We start from the raw sequence: 13,314 nt of genomic DNA on the forward strand, positions 1-13,314 counted from the left end.
CCCCTGGGAGGATCAGGAGGACCAGAGCTGCCCAACATGTGGCACTTTCTCTACAGAGCAAGGACGAGAGAGCAAAGGACTGAGCCTGGCCAGCCAGCCTAGCCAGGGGGTTCCGAATGACTGCAGACTCGGGCTATGTGGAGGTGTGGGAGGGGCCACAGGGCCTGCCCTCTTCAGCCACAGCCCAGCACTTTTGTTCATGTTCCACATTGGGGATTCCTGCAAGATCTTTAAGGAGGCAGCTCTTCCTGCTTCCCAAAATTGTTGAGAACTGCATGAGTGAGTGAGAGAGCATAGCTTTGAGCCCCTGACTGGGAAGCCTGAGCTCATAGCCGTTTTCTTGGTCTGGGGTCTTCCAGCCTCCAGGGGGCAGATACAAAGCTGGAAGACACAGAGGTCAGAGTTGGGGCCTGAGAAAAGGCCCCCAGGCCCTCTCTCCAGCTTATCCGACAGTCATGTGTTCCTGTGACAAGCCCTTATTGTGCACCTGCTTTGTACTGGACCTGGTGGGCTTAACCACCACAGCTTTTTGTCAGGGAGCATGCCCTGGGGGTCAGACACATAGCAGCAGCATGCCCCTGTGGTGGTGGGAGAGCTGCGGTAGGCACATCCAGGGATGGGCTCCCGGGGAGGACTCTTGAGGGTGTGCAGAGTGCCCTTGGGCAAGCAGAGCCTTGCCTTGACACCCGCCAGCTTCGATGTGCTCCGCTCCGTCGTCTTCTTTTACATCAAGAGCCCCCTGCGTGTGGAGGAGGCCGGCCTGCAGGAGCTCATTCCTACCACCTGGTGGCCCCACCGCTCCAGTAGGGAGGTGGGTGCACCCCAAATGAGATGAGCAGAGGTCATGGTGAGGGCTGGCCTGGGCACCTGGCCACCAGGCACCTAGCATGAGACCTTTTCACTGGCCCTGGTCCTTGGAGCCCTGGGGATGGGGTGTGGGTGTTCTGAGTGAAGGAGGCCTGGCTAGGTCCTGCGTGACCCTGCTGTATTCCACCTGCTACCCCTGCCTAGGGCAAAGAGAGCACAGAGATGAAGGAGGAGACCGCAGAGGAGCGGCTGCGGCGGCGAGCCTACGAACGGGGCTGCCAGCGGCTCAGGAAGCGCATCGAAGGTCGGCCTGCTTTGGGCACAGGGTAGGGTGGGAGGTGTGTGTATGCACATGAAGGCGCTTGGAGGTGCCCATGTCTAGGTGGGACTCGGGGAACCCTGGTGGTGGAGCCCTGGCCCAAACCTGCTCCCCATCCACCCATGAGCCTGAGGGCCATGTTCCTCACTTTACCTCCAGTGGTGGAAGAACTACAGGTCCAAATCCTGAAGCTGCTGCTGGACAATAAAGATGACAATGGGGTGAGCGACTCCCAGAGCCCTGGGTGGGGCCCTGTGGGGAGGGATGCTGCACTGGGCCTTAAGACCCAGAGGGTGGGGACTGGCTTTGGTTCACATGGCAGGGGCTGGGGGAAGGTGCATCACTGAGCCAGCCCAGTCTGGGCCTGCATTCTCAGCTCAGCACAGCCTCACTTTTCCCTCCCTCAAAGGGCGAAGCTTCTAGGTACATCTTCCTGACCAAGTTTCGCAAGTTTCTGCAGGAGAACGCCAGTGGCCGGGGGGTAGGTGTCCTCCAGGCCAGCCCACTGTGGACCCCTGGCTGCACTACACAGGCCACGCCCTCAGCACCTGGTGCCTCTCGGACTGCCTTGTCCCTGCCTAGCCCCGAGCTTTTCTCTGCTGCTTTTCCCTCCCTGCTAAACCCTTGACCCTCGGGCAGGACCTTGGATGAGGAATGGGCGAAGCTCTGGGTTGGTACCAATGCATGTTTCATGCCTGGTGCCCACAGAACATGCCCGTGCTCTGCCCCCCTGAGTATATGGTTTGCTTCTTACACCGGCTGATCTCTGCCCTGCGCTACTATTGGGATGAATACAAGGCTTCCAATCCCCATGCTTCCTTCAGTGAGGGTGAGTGGCACTGGGGCCCCAGGTCAGTGAGGCTAGACAGAGCCAGGCGTAAGGTAGCCCCTAATGTTAGTGCTGAGCTGAGGGCCTGTGGGGAGCTGTCTCCAGCATCCTGCCTGGTTGAGTCCTACCTAGCCGCAGGTGCCTTCTCCACTGGGGCAGCAAGAGCCCTTCACCCCAGGCCTGCCGATCCTGTGTTAGCTCTGACTGTCCCACGGGCTCTTACCGCTATGGGCTCTTTTCTTTGGTCCTCGCCCCCCATTTCTCTGTGTGTCCTTTATAGGGCTGCCTTGGGTGGGTGCTGGGGGGCCCTGTGTTTGAGTCCCCAAGGGTCAGTGGGAGCCTTACCTGCCCTGGATTGGGGGATATCCCACAGGGCTGAGACTGGGCCTCTCTGCTTCTCCCGAGTGAACAGCTGCCATGAGTACCCCCATGACCCCAAGTTATGCAGCTGCTGGCTCTGACCTGAAATGGCAGGGGTGGGGAGGAGGTAGAGGAGGTCTGGGCTCTGATTCCTCTGTCTGTCTGGGTGGGTGGGTGGCCAAGCCCAGAATTCCCAGGCTGTGCTAGGCCAGATTGGAGGGGAGGGCTGTGGGGAGGGTCTTCCTGCTGGGCCCTGACCACTGGTCTGGCCTCCTCAACTCCTCGCAGAGGCCTACATCCCTCCCCAGGTCTTCTATAATGGCAAGGTGGACTACTTTGACCTGCAGCGTCTGGGGGGCCTCCTCTCGCACCTGCGGAAGACCCTCAAAGGTGTGTGCAGTCCTGTGGGTTGAGAACAGGTCTGGGGCCAGGTTGGGGACTGTCCCTGAGCCTGCTTAGCTGTGGATGCTGAGCCATCCTATGGCCACCAGAGGGTGCCCGAGTCTCCACCCACTCAGGCTGGGAGATACTGATCCACCTGCCCCGCATCTGGGCAGCTTCTCTTTCCCTCCGGCACCCATGCCATAGGGGTCAGGCGTGCCTGGCAGGGGACCAGGGATCTTGGTGAGGTGTGGTTGGGGTGTGCAGGTGCTGCCGGAGCTGCCTTCAGGGATGAGCACAAGCTGCTCTGGTGCAGGGCTGAGGGCACAGCGAGAGCAAGGCCCTGAGCCAGGCATGAGAGTGTGTCTGTGCTGTCAGAACCTCTCTCTGGCACCGCAGTGTGGACACCGGAGTGTAGGGGCTGAGAGACAGGGAGGTCAGGTGTCCACACACAGGAGATAAGGGCCTGCCCCAGGGAGGTAGGAGAGGGCACAGGTGGAGAGGAGGAGTCAGGATGACCCCAGGCTTCCTGCCAGAGGTTGTGTGGATAGGGCTCCATCAGGGAGAGTGGCTGCAGGAGGTGGTGGAGATGAGAAATTCTGTGTTGGACACAGCACATTTAGCGGGGAGCAAGGCCTGGGCTGGAGGCAGTGAAGGCGGGGTCGGTTGTTAGCATGGAAGTGGGGATGAACCTGGGATGAGGCTTGGCTCCCAGTGGGAGTGCCCAGAATGAAGCAGCCCTGGCATCTCCTTTTGTTTATTGAGTAGTCAGAGTAGAGGAGGCCCTGGAGAACAGGAGGTCCTGGGAAACAAAACCGGGGACTGGCAGGAAGGGCATGATGGGCTTACATCTATGAAGAATAAAGAAAGTCAATTTGGGGCCGGGCGCGGTGGCTCAAGCCTGTAATCCCAGCACTTTGGGAGGCCGAGACGGGCGAATCACGAGGTCAGGAGATCGAGACCATCCTGGCGAACACGGTGAAACCCCGTTTCTACTAAAAAAATACAAAAAAAAAAAACTAGCCGGGCGAGGTGGCGGGCGCCTGTAGTCCCAGCTACACAGGAGGCTGAGGCAGGAGAATGGCGTAAACCCGGGAGGCGGAGCTTGCAGTGAGCTGAGATCCGGCCACTGCGCTCCAGCCCCGGCGACAGAGCGAGACTCCGTCTCAAAAAAAAAAAAAAAAAAAAAAAGAAAGTCAATTTGGGCTGGGCGCTGTGACTCAGGCCTGTAATCCCAGCACTTTGGGAGGCCGAGGCGGGCAGATCACAAGGTCAGGAGATCGAGAACATCCTGGCTAACATGGTGAAACCCTGTCTCTAATTTTAAAAAAATACAAAAAATTAGCCAGGCGTGGTGGCAGGCGCCTGTAGTCCCAGCTACTCGGGAGGCTGAGGCAGGAGAATGGCATGAACCCGGGAGGCGGAGCTTGCAGTGAGCCGAGATGGCACCACTGCACCTCCAACCTGGGCGGCAGAGCGAGACTCCGTCTCAAAAAAAAGAAAAAAAAGAAAGTCAATTTGAAAATAAATGAAAAAGAAGAGTATGATGGGGAAGGCCTCCTGCTATTGAGTGGCAGCTAGACGGGGCCCTTGAGATTCAGAGTGAAGGCTGGGTGGAGCAGGCAGAGGGATAAGGGACAGATACGGTGCTAAACCAGGCTCTGCAAGGCCTCCTGCCCAGCGTGCTGGGCTCTCTCACCATCCTGGGCACTTCCACTGTGGCCTCTTGTACCACCACTGGCCTGAGAACCCTCCTGCTCTTCCTCCCAGATGACCTTGCTTCCAAAGCCAACATTGTGATCGACCCACTGGAGCTCCAGTCAACCACCATGGATGACCTAGACGAGGATGAGGAGCCAGCCCCAGCTATGGCCCAGGTGCCGCAATGGCTGCAGGTGGTGGGATTTGTGTTGGGCTTTACCTGTATCTTGTGGGCAGGAGTCTCATCCAGGGCCACCTCCCACTCCATGCAGGCAAGGGGTTTCTCACCAGGCTGGTCCCTCGCTGTGGGTGGAGGCATGGACCCTCCCTCATGATTCTCGAGCCCCGTGGGCCAAGGGAACCTTGAGCCAGCCCTGGTCCTGGCCTCCTTTCTTCACTGCAGCGCCCCATGCAGGCCCTGGCTGTTGGGGGGCCACTGCCCCTGCCCCGGCCCGGCTGGCTCAGTTCTCCAACTTTGGGCCGAGCCAACCGCTTCCTCAGCACAGCGGCTGTGAGCCTCATGACCCCACGGCGGCCTCTGAGCACCTCGGAGAAAGTGAAGGTCCGCACACTGAGCGTGGAACAGAGGACCCGTGAGGACAGTAGGTGCTGGGTGGGGTCAGGCAGGTCCCCAAAGGACCCTTCGACAGTGTACAATCCCCGCCCCAGGCAAAGCCAAAATACACCCCGTGCCCTCCCAGCCCTGTGGCCTGGCAGCATCCCAGGAGTGCAGGAATCACACTCTGAGGGCAGGAGATCAATGCCACAGAAATAGGTCCTGGTACCGCAGGCCTTGCCCTGTACCCCACCCCACCCCCATGCCCCCATGGGCTCCCTGCGGGTCCCTCCTTGGGCACAGGAATGGGAGAGACAATTTCCTTTCCTGCTGTGAGGAAGGCTCAGGAGAGCTGGGATGGCCCTACCCTTGACCCTGCCCTCCCTGACTCCCCAGTTGAAGGCAGCCACTGGAACGAGGGCTTGCTGCTGGGGCGGCCCCCCGAGGAGCCTGAGCAGCCCCTCACCGAGAACTCGCTGCTGGAAGTCCTAGATGGGGCAGTCATGATGTACAACCTCAGCGTACACCAGCAGCTGGGCAAGGTCGTGCACTCTTGGACCCCGCGTTGGGTGGGGGGTGGTGTGCGTGTTTGGTGGTGTGTGTGTATGCCTGTATGCACATGGGCCTGCAGGGCTGCCTATGCAAGACCGTGCATGGGAGCACATGCCTCAGTGAGGCTGATTTCTGCTCCTGCTGCCTCAGTCTGACCTGCTGACTGTTGTGGGAATGGGACCGCCCTGGGCCTCAGGTTGGGACCTTGGCAGGGCTGGGGTGGTCCACACTGGGTCTGAAGAAGCCTGGATGAAGTGCCTAAGGGGCCCTCTGGACACGTGGTCCCATGCTGTGTAGATGGTGGGTGTCTCCGATGATGTCAATGAATACGCTATGGCTCTGAGGGACACAGAGGACAAGCTCCGCCGGTGCCCCAAGCGGGTAAGGCCCACATAGTCTCGGTGGGGGGCAGCTTGCTTACTCGTATGAGTAACCACAGATGAAGTCTGGTTCTGGGGGCTGCCCTGGTAGTTCTCATCCCCACCCTAACCCTGGCCATAGCACGCCAGTGAGAGTGGGGCTGGCAGCAAGGCCTGGCACCTATCACCAGTGTGGCCTGTGCCTAGGTGCCCCCCACCCCCTGGGCCCAATAAGTGCTGAAGCACACCCAGTCTCCTCATAAATTATGCATTGACCCTGAGTGCTTCCTCGGCCACTTGCAGAGTCAGCAGGAAGCGGGGCCTGGCTCCGCTGCACCCTCCGGAGCCCTCTGCTGTAGCTGCCCTGGCCTAGGAAGGTGGGGCCCAGTGTGCCCAGGCTGAGCTTCCTTGACAGCTCCCACCCACCCCCACCTGTCAGCAGATCCCTGGGCCTGGCAGCTGGGGGAGCAGTGGTTCTGATATCAGCTCCCTGGGTGCTCTGGCCAGGGGCTCACAGACCCCCAGCTGGGCCTTACTTCCATGTCATGAGGGGACCACCATGGCCCTGTTCTGAGGCTGGCTCAGGGTCACCAGAGGGTCAGTGGCAGAAGAAGGTTTTGAAAAAGGGAGCCCAATCCCTTGCCCACTCCAGGCACTAGAGGGCCCTTCCTAGGCTGCCTGCAGGGTTAGGGTTAGGGTGGACGTGAGCATGGGACCATGTCTTGATTGTCCTCCTTTCCCCTTGGGTGGCAGAGGAAGGACATCCTTGCAGAGTTGACGAAGAGCCAGAAGGTTTTCTCAGAAAAGCTGGACCACCTGAGCCGTCGTCTTGCCTGGGTCCACGCCACTGTCTACTCTCAGGTAAGCCAGTATTGCAGCTGCCCCTCCCCGACCTCACTGGCCAGGTTGTGCCAGGGCCCTTGATGCCCCTGCCCTCGCGGGCCTCTGGCACACACATGTCCCTTCCCACTTCAGACTCCATCACCCCATGCCATGTTCCCTGTACTCCTCATGCCCTGTGGACTGAGGAAGCGCTGTTTCTGGACTTTCAGTACGCCTCATAGACCTGTCCTTCGAGGAACAAGCTTGCTCTGTCTGCCTCCCCTGCTCCCACCCCCTCCCAGTTTCTTGGCTCCCCTCCTTCTCTCCCAGTGCATCAGGGGCTCTGCAGTCTTTCCCGGAGCCACACCCCACCCTCTGTGTCTGCCTCTGTCTGACTCATTACCACCCAAGGCCACTGGCTTGTTCTCTACTCACTCGCTCATTCACTTGCTCATTCATTCAATAACATGCACCCAAAACCTGGTGTGTGCCAGGTGCTGTCCTGGACACTAGGGACACACACACATTAATAAATCAGAAAGACGAGCTTCTGCCCTCCCAAGGCACTCAGCCTGGTCAGATACATGGATGGACAGACGGATGGATGGGGCACTCCTGCTATGACTGAAGTTTTATCCCCAGGCCTCAGACCCTCTGGACTTGTTTCCTCTCCCTGCCTCTCCTGGCATCTCTTCCCCCACCAGTGAATGCCTTGAGGATCTCTTAAGGTGCCCAGTTCAGGGTATCTGCTGTCTTCTTGGCCGTACCCCTGCATGACTGGGTGATTGAGGCCTTTGGGGTCCCCATTTCTATCATCTCTGCTTGCTGTTTCTTCTCATGGCTCCTCCCCAAAACCCAAACCACCTCCACCTTTTTCCCAATCCTGACTCTCTTGCTACCCTGGATGACTGTGCTTACTGCCCCATGCCGAGAACTTCCTCTCCCTTCTGTCCTGAGATTTCCTGCCTGCCCACCTCCCTCAGAAGTTTGGCTGCCCTCTCCCACACTATCTTCTCAAGACCCTCTCCCTCTCATCTCTCTGCCTTTTTTTAGTTGTGCTAAAATATGTGTGACATAACATTTACTATCTTAGCTTTTTTTTTTTTTTTTTTTTTTGGAGACAGAGTCTCACCCTGTTGCCCAGGCTGGAGTGCAATGGCATGATCTTGGCTCACTGCAACCTCCATCTCCTGGGTTCAAGCACTTCTCCTGGATTATAGGCGTGCCACTGTGCCTAGCTAATTTTTGTATTTTTTAGTAGAGACAGGGTTTTGCTATGTTGGCATGGCTGGTCTCGAACTCCTGGCCTCGTGTGATCCTCCCACCTCGGCCTCCCAAAGTGCTAGGGTTACAGGCGTGCGTCACCGTGCCCGGCCACCCATGATAGCCATTTTTAAGTGTTAAGTCTGTTCACATTGTCGTACAGCCAATCTCCAGACTCATTTCATCTTGCAAAACTGATACTCTGTGCCCGTTAAACAGAACCTCCTGTTCTCCCCTCCCCAGCCCCTGGCAACCACCATCCTACTTTCTGTCTCTGAATTTGACTATCCTAAGCACCTCATCTAGGGAGAATCATACACTATTCGTTTTTTTGTGTCTGGCTTTAGCATAATGTCCTCAAGCTTCATTTGTGTTATAGCATGTGTCAGAATTTCTTCGTTTTCCAGGCTGAATAATATTCCACTGTATGGACACCACATTTCGTGTATCCAGTCCTTTGTTGATGGACGCTTGAGTTGCTTCTACTTTGGGCTACTGTGAATAATGCTGTAATGAACATGGGTGTGCAAGGATCTCTTTAAGACCCTAATTTCAATTCTTTTGGTTATATACCCAGAAGTGGAATTGCTATATCATATGGTAATTCTGTTTTTTATTTTATTTTATTTTATTTTTGAGATGGAGTCTCACTCTGTTGCCCAGGCTGGAGTGCAATGGCGCGACTCAGCTCACATCCTGGGTTCAGGTGTTCTCCTGCCTCAGCCTCCCATGTAGCTGGGACTACAGGCGCGCACCACAATGCTCGGCTAATTTTTTATTTATTTATTTATTTTTTTTGAGGTGGAGTTTTGCTCTTGTTGCCCAGGCTGGAGTGCAATGGCGCGATCTCGGCTCATGGCAGCCTCTCCCTCCCAGGTTCAAGTGATTCTCCTGCCTCAGCCTCTTGAGTAGCTGGGATTACAGGCATGCGCCACCATGCCTGGCTAATTTTGTATTTTTTTTTAGTAGAGATGGGGTTTCTTCATGTTGATCAGGCTGGTCTTGAACTCCCGACCTCAGGTGATTTGACAGCCTCGGCCTCCCAAAGTGCTGGGGTTACAGGCATGAGCCACTGCGCCTGGCAATTTTTGTATTTTTTGTAGAGATGGGGTTTCACTATGTTGGTCAGGATGACCTTGAACTCCTGACCTCAGGTGATCCGCCTGCCTCAGCCTCCCAAAGTGCTGGGATTACAAGCATGAGCCACTGTGCCTAGCCAATTCTGCTTTTTAATTTTTTGGAAACTACCATATTGTTTCTACAGTGGCTGTGCCTGTTACATTCTCACCAGTAGTGCACGAGGGTTCCAATTTTTCCATACATATCCTTACTAACACTTGTTATTTTCTGCCCTGCTTTTTTCTTGGTAGAGACGGGGTCTCACTATGTTGCCCAGTTGTCAAACTCCTGGGTTCAAGGAATCCTCCTGCATCGGCCTCCCAAAGTGCTGGGATTATAGGCATGAGCCACCACACCTGGCAGTTTCTACTTTTTTAATAGTAAATCCTAATGGGTAGGATATGGTACCTCATTGTGGTTCGGCATTTTCCTAATGATTAGTGATATTATAGCAAATAGTACCTTTATATGCACTTATTGGCCATTTGCATATCTTTTTGTTTGTTTGTTTGTTTTGTTTGAGAGTCTCGCTCTGTGGCCCAGGCTGGAGTGCAGTGGCAAGATTTTGGCTCACTGCAACCTCTGCCTCCCAGGTAGCTGGGACTATAGGCATGCGCCACCACACCCAGCTAATTTTTGTATTTTTAGTAGATACGGGGTTTCACCTTGTTGGTCAGGCTGGTCTCAAACTCCTGACCGCCTGCCTCGGTCATCAGGTGATCCGCCTGCCTCGGCCTCCCAAAGTGCTGGGATTGCAGGTATGAGCCACCACGCCCAGCCTGCTGTAAGTTTTGAAATCAGGAAGTGAGACCTCCAACTTTGTTGTTTTTCTTTTTTCTTTTTTTTTTAACTTTGTTGTTTTTCAAGGTTGTTTTGGCTATTTGAGGTCCTTTGAAATTCCATATTAATTTTTAGAGGAGTATTTCTGTTTCTGCAGAAAATACCACTGGGCTTTTGATAGAGATTGCATGAATACATAGATTCCTTTGAGTGGTATTGACATCTTAACAATGTTAACAGTTCATGAACACAGGATGGCTTTCCATTTATTTAGATCTTTAATTTCTTTTAGCAGCATTTTGTAGTTTTCAAGATAGCTTCAAGTCTTTTGCTTCCTTGGTTAAGTTTATTCCAGTGTATTTTATTCTTTTTTTGATGCTATTGTAAATGGGATTGTTTTCTTGATTACTTTGCAGGTTTTCACCTGTGTCTTTCTAATCCCATTATGCCTATAGTCCCAGCTACCTGGGAGGCAGAGGTTGCAGTGAGCCAAAATCTTGCCACTGCACTCCAGCATAGTGATTTTGCATAGTGATTTTGTATCCTACAATTTTTTTTTTTTTTTTTAGACAGAGTCTCTGTCATCTGGGCTGGAGTGCAGTGGCACAATGGCACAATCTCAGCTCACTGCAGCCTCTGCCTCCTGGGTTCAAGCAAGTCTCCTGCCTCAGCTTCCTGAGTAGCTGGGATTACAGATGCCTGCCACTGCCCACGGCTAATTTTTGTATTTTTAGTAGAGATGGGGTTTTACCATGTTGGCCAGGCTGATCTTGAACTCCTGACCTCAGGTGATCTGCCTGCCTCGGCCTCCCAAAGTGCTAGGATTACAGGCTTGAGCCACTGCACCTGACCATATCCTATAATTTTGCTGAATTTATTTATTAATCCTAGTTGGGGTTTTTTTTGTGTGTGTGTATCTTTAGGATTTTCTACTTATAAAATCATGTCTGTGAACAGAGATAATTTTACTTTATCCTTTCTAGTGTGGTTTCCTTTCTTTTTCATGCTTAGTTGCTGTGGCTGGGATTTCCAGGAGTATGCTGAGCAGAAGTAGAGAAAGTGGCACACTTGTCTTGTTCTTGTTCTGAGGGAGGGAGAGATTACAGTCTGTTGCCATTGAGTGTGATGTTAGATGGAGGCTTTTCATATGGTCTTTATTATGTTGAACCGCCTTCATTCTCCACATCTTCAGCACTAACTCACCTGTGTCTTTCTAATCCCATTATTAATGGAAAGATTCACTCTTGTAGAACAGCTCTTTGGGAGGCTGAAGCGTGAGGATCGCTTGAAGCCAGGAGTTCATGAGCAGCCTGGACAACCCATCTTTACAAAAAAAAAAAAAAAATCAATTAGCGGGGCATGGCGATGCATACCTGTAGTCTCAGCTACTCTGAGGTCAGGAGTTCAAGACCAGCCTGGCCAACATGGCAAAACCCCATCTCTACTAAAAATACAAAAATTAGCCGGGCATGGTATCACATACCTGTAGTCCCAGCTACTCTAGAGGCTGAGGCAGGAGGATCACATGAGCTCAGGAGTTCCAGGTTGCAGTGAACTGTGATTGTGCCACTGCACTCCAGCCTTGACTCTACATGTGCCCAAAAGTTATGCTGTCTCCTTCTTTCTCTGTCTTAGCTGCTTCATCTTCTCCTTCATCTCCCTCTAGCATGGGCTCTTCCCCACCTCTGAAACAGTCTCACCAGGGTCTCTGTCTGCCCCCATCTCAATCCAGCTGGCACATTTCCATCTCCCTTGCATTGATGCCTTAGCTCTCATGGGGCCATTGCCATCCACTTGCCAGACCCAATCTTCCCTGGCCTTCTGTAGCAGCAGGATCATCGTTGCCTAGGTTTGCACCCAGGCCCGCCCCTTAAACTCTTGCTTACATCTTCTAAGCTCCTTGGGTTTTAGGGCACATCAGAGAGCTGGTGTGAAGCCCAGGTGCTCCGACCGCACTCCAAGACACACAGGTGCTGTGGGTCTGGGCTGGAACCTGAGGCCGCATTCTTGCCTGGGCTCCCTGACATGGACTCTGTGGAAACCACATTGTGGGGAGCAGGGCCCTCAGCAGGTTTTGTCTGTTTCCTGTGACCTCTGTTCCACCAGTCACACTGCCCCCTGCCTTCCCACCACCTTCTCCTTTGCACTCCAGATCAAATTTCTGCCTGCCTGCTTACCATTGCCAGCTCTCTTGGGCCCTCCATGCATCTTGTACTCCACTTTTCAACACAGACTTCTGGTCACAGCACTCTCTTGCCTAAAACTTGCTTACGGGCTGAGGCAGGTGAATCACCTGAGGTCAGGAGTTCAAGATCAGCCTGGCCTACGTGGCAAAACCCTATCTCTACTAAAAATGCAAAAATTAGCTGGGCGTGGTATCACATACCTGTAGTCCCAGCTACTTGGGAGGCTGAGGCAAGACAATCCCTTGAACTTGGGAGGCGGAGGTTCCAGTGAGCCGAGATGGCGTCACTACACTCCAGCCTGGGCGACTCAATCTCAAAAAAAAAAAAAAGAACTTGCTTACAAATATGCTGACCAGAGTTCTGGCTGGGTTGCAGTAATACGCCCTCCAGACTGAGTGCGTCCCTCTTGCCTGCTGAGGACTCGATTGCCCTGCTTAAGCCACTGCTCGTGCTTCCTGAAATCCAGGTCTCAGTTGTGCTGTCATAGGCCTGGGGAGGCCTTTCCTGATCCCCAGGCCAGGACATGAGCCCAAGACCCCACTGGTGCACAACCCAGCAGCACCCCATGTGCCTCCTGCAGGAGAAGATGCTGGACATCTACTGGCTGCTGCGCGTCTGCCTGCAGACCATTGAGCACGGTGATCGCACAGGGTCTCTCTTTGCCTTCATGCCCGAGTTCTACCTGAGCGTGGCCATCAACAGCTACAGTGCTCTCAAGAATTACTTCGGTCCCGTGCACAGCATGGAGGAGCTCCCAGGTGATGGAACCATTCAGGCTGGGGCAGAAGCAGAAAAGGGGTCTCTAGTGTGAGCCCTAGGAGCCCTGGTCTGAGACCTCTGTGGCCCAGCAACACACATCCGTGGGGGGCAGGGAGGGGAGGAGCTTCCTCTATGGTTCACCCTGCAGCAAACAAATGTTTGCACCCTGCCCTGGGACCTGCAGCCACAGATCCAACAGCTCCCTGGCAAAGGAAAACAGACAAGATGGAACACAGTGGGTGGAGACCCCTTGGCTTTCACTTCCTTCCTAGTGCTATGAGCAACTGCTGTGGTGCAGCAGCCAGCTGGCCCTGCACCCTGACTCCCTGGCACTGGTCACAAAGCGTGGCAGTTGGTCAGGGGCAGAATGGTTTGTCTTGGTAAATCACAGCAGGGGGTGGACCCTGCTACGGTCCACATCCGAACCTGGGCTTCTCGCAGCCCACTGATTCCAGGCTAAGCTGTACTGTGTATGTCTGGATCAGGCAGTGAGCTGTCATAGCCCCTAGCCCACCCCCTGC

General features: G+C 54.4%; 1 protein-coding gene across 6 annotated transcripts in view; it reads left to right on the plus strand.

Moving 5' to 3' along the window:
* RNF123 (ring finger protein 123) overlaps positions 1 to 13,314 on the plus strand; it is a 34,312-nt gene that overhangs the window by 12,357 nt on the left and 8,641 nt on the right. For all 6 annotated transcript variants that reach the window (XR_003727295.2, XR_013413902.1, XM_077992633.1 and 3 more), the window contains 12 exons: positions 694 to 811; positions 1,012 to 1,111; positions 1,286 to 1,347; positions 1,536 to 1,607; positions 1,835 to 1,955; positions 2,604 to 2,705; positions 4,467 to 4,573; positions 4,801 to 4,999; positions 5,350 to 5,495; positions 5,803 to 5,886; positions 6,618 to 6,725; positions 12,615 to 12,792. Coding sequence is in view for 4 of the 6 variants with exons in the window: in XM_077992633.1 (XP_077848759.1) it covers positions 694 to 811; positions 1,012 to 1,111; positions 1,286 to 1,347; positions 1,536 to 1,607; positions 1,835 to 1,955; positions 2,604 to 2,705; positions 4,467 to 4,573; positions 4,801 to 4,999; positions 5,350 to 5,495; positions 5,803 to 5,886; positions 6,618 to 6,725; positions 12,615 to 12,792 (1,397 nt within the window). In the remaining 2 variants the exon portion in view is untranslated. The remainder of the gene's footprint in view (positions 1 to 693; positions 812 to 1,011; positions 1,112 to 1,285; positions 1,348 to 1,535; positions 1,608 to 1,834; positions 1,956 to 2,603; positions 2,706 to 4,466; positions 4,574 to 4,800; positions 5,000 to 5,349; positions 5,496 to 5,802; positions 5,887 to 6,617; positions 6,726 to 12,614; positions 12,793 to 13,314) is intronic.

The sequence above is a fragment of the Macaca mulatta genome, chromosome 2, assembly GCF_049350105.2.
Source record: "Macaca mulatta isolate MMU2019108-1 chromosome 2, T2T-MMU8v2.0, whole genome shotgun sequence".
NCBI lineage: Eukaryota > Metazoa > Chordata > Mammalia > Primates > Cercopithecidae > Macaca > Macaca mulatta.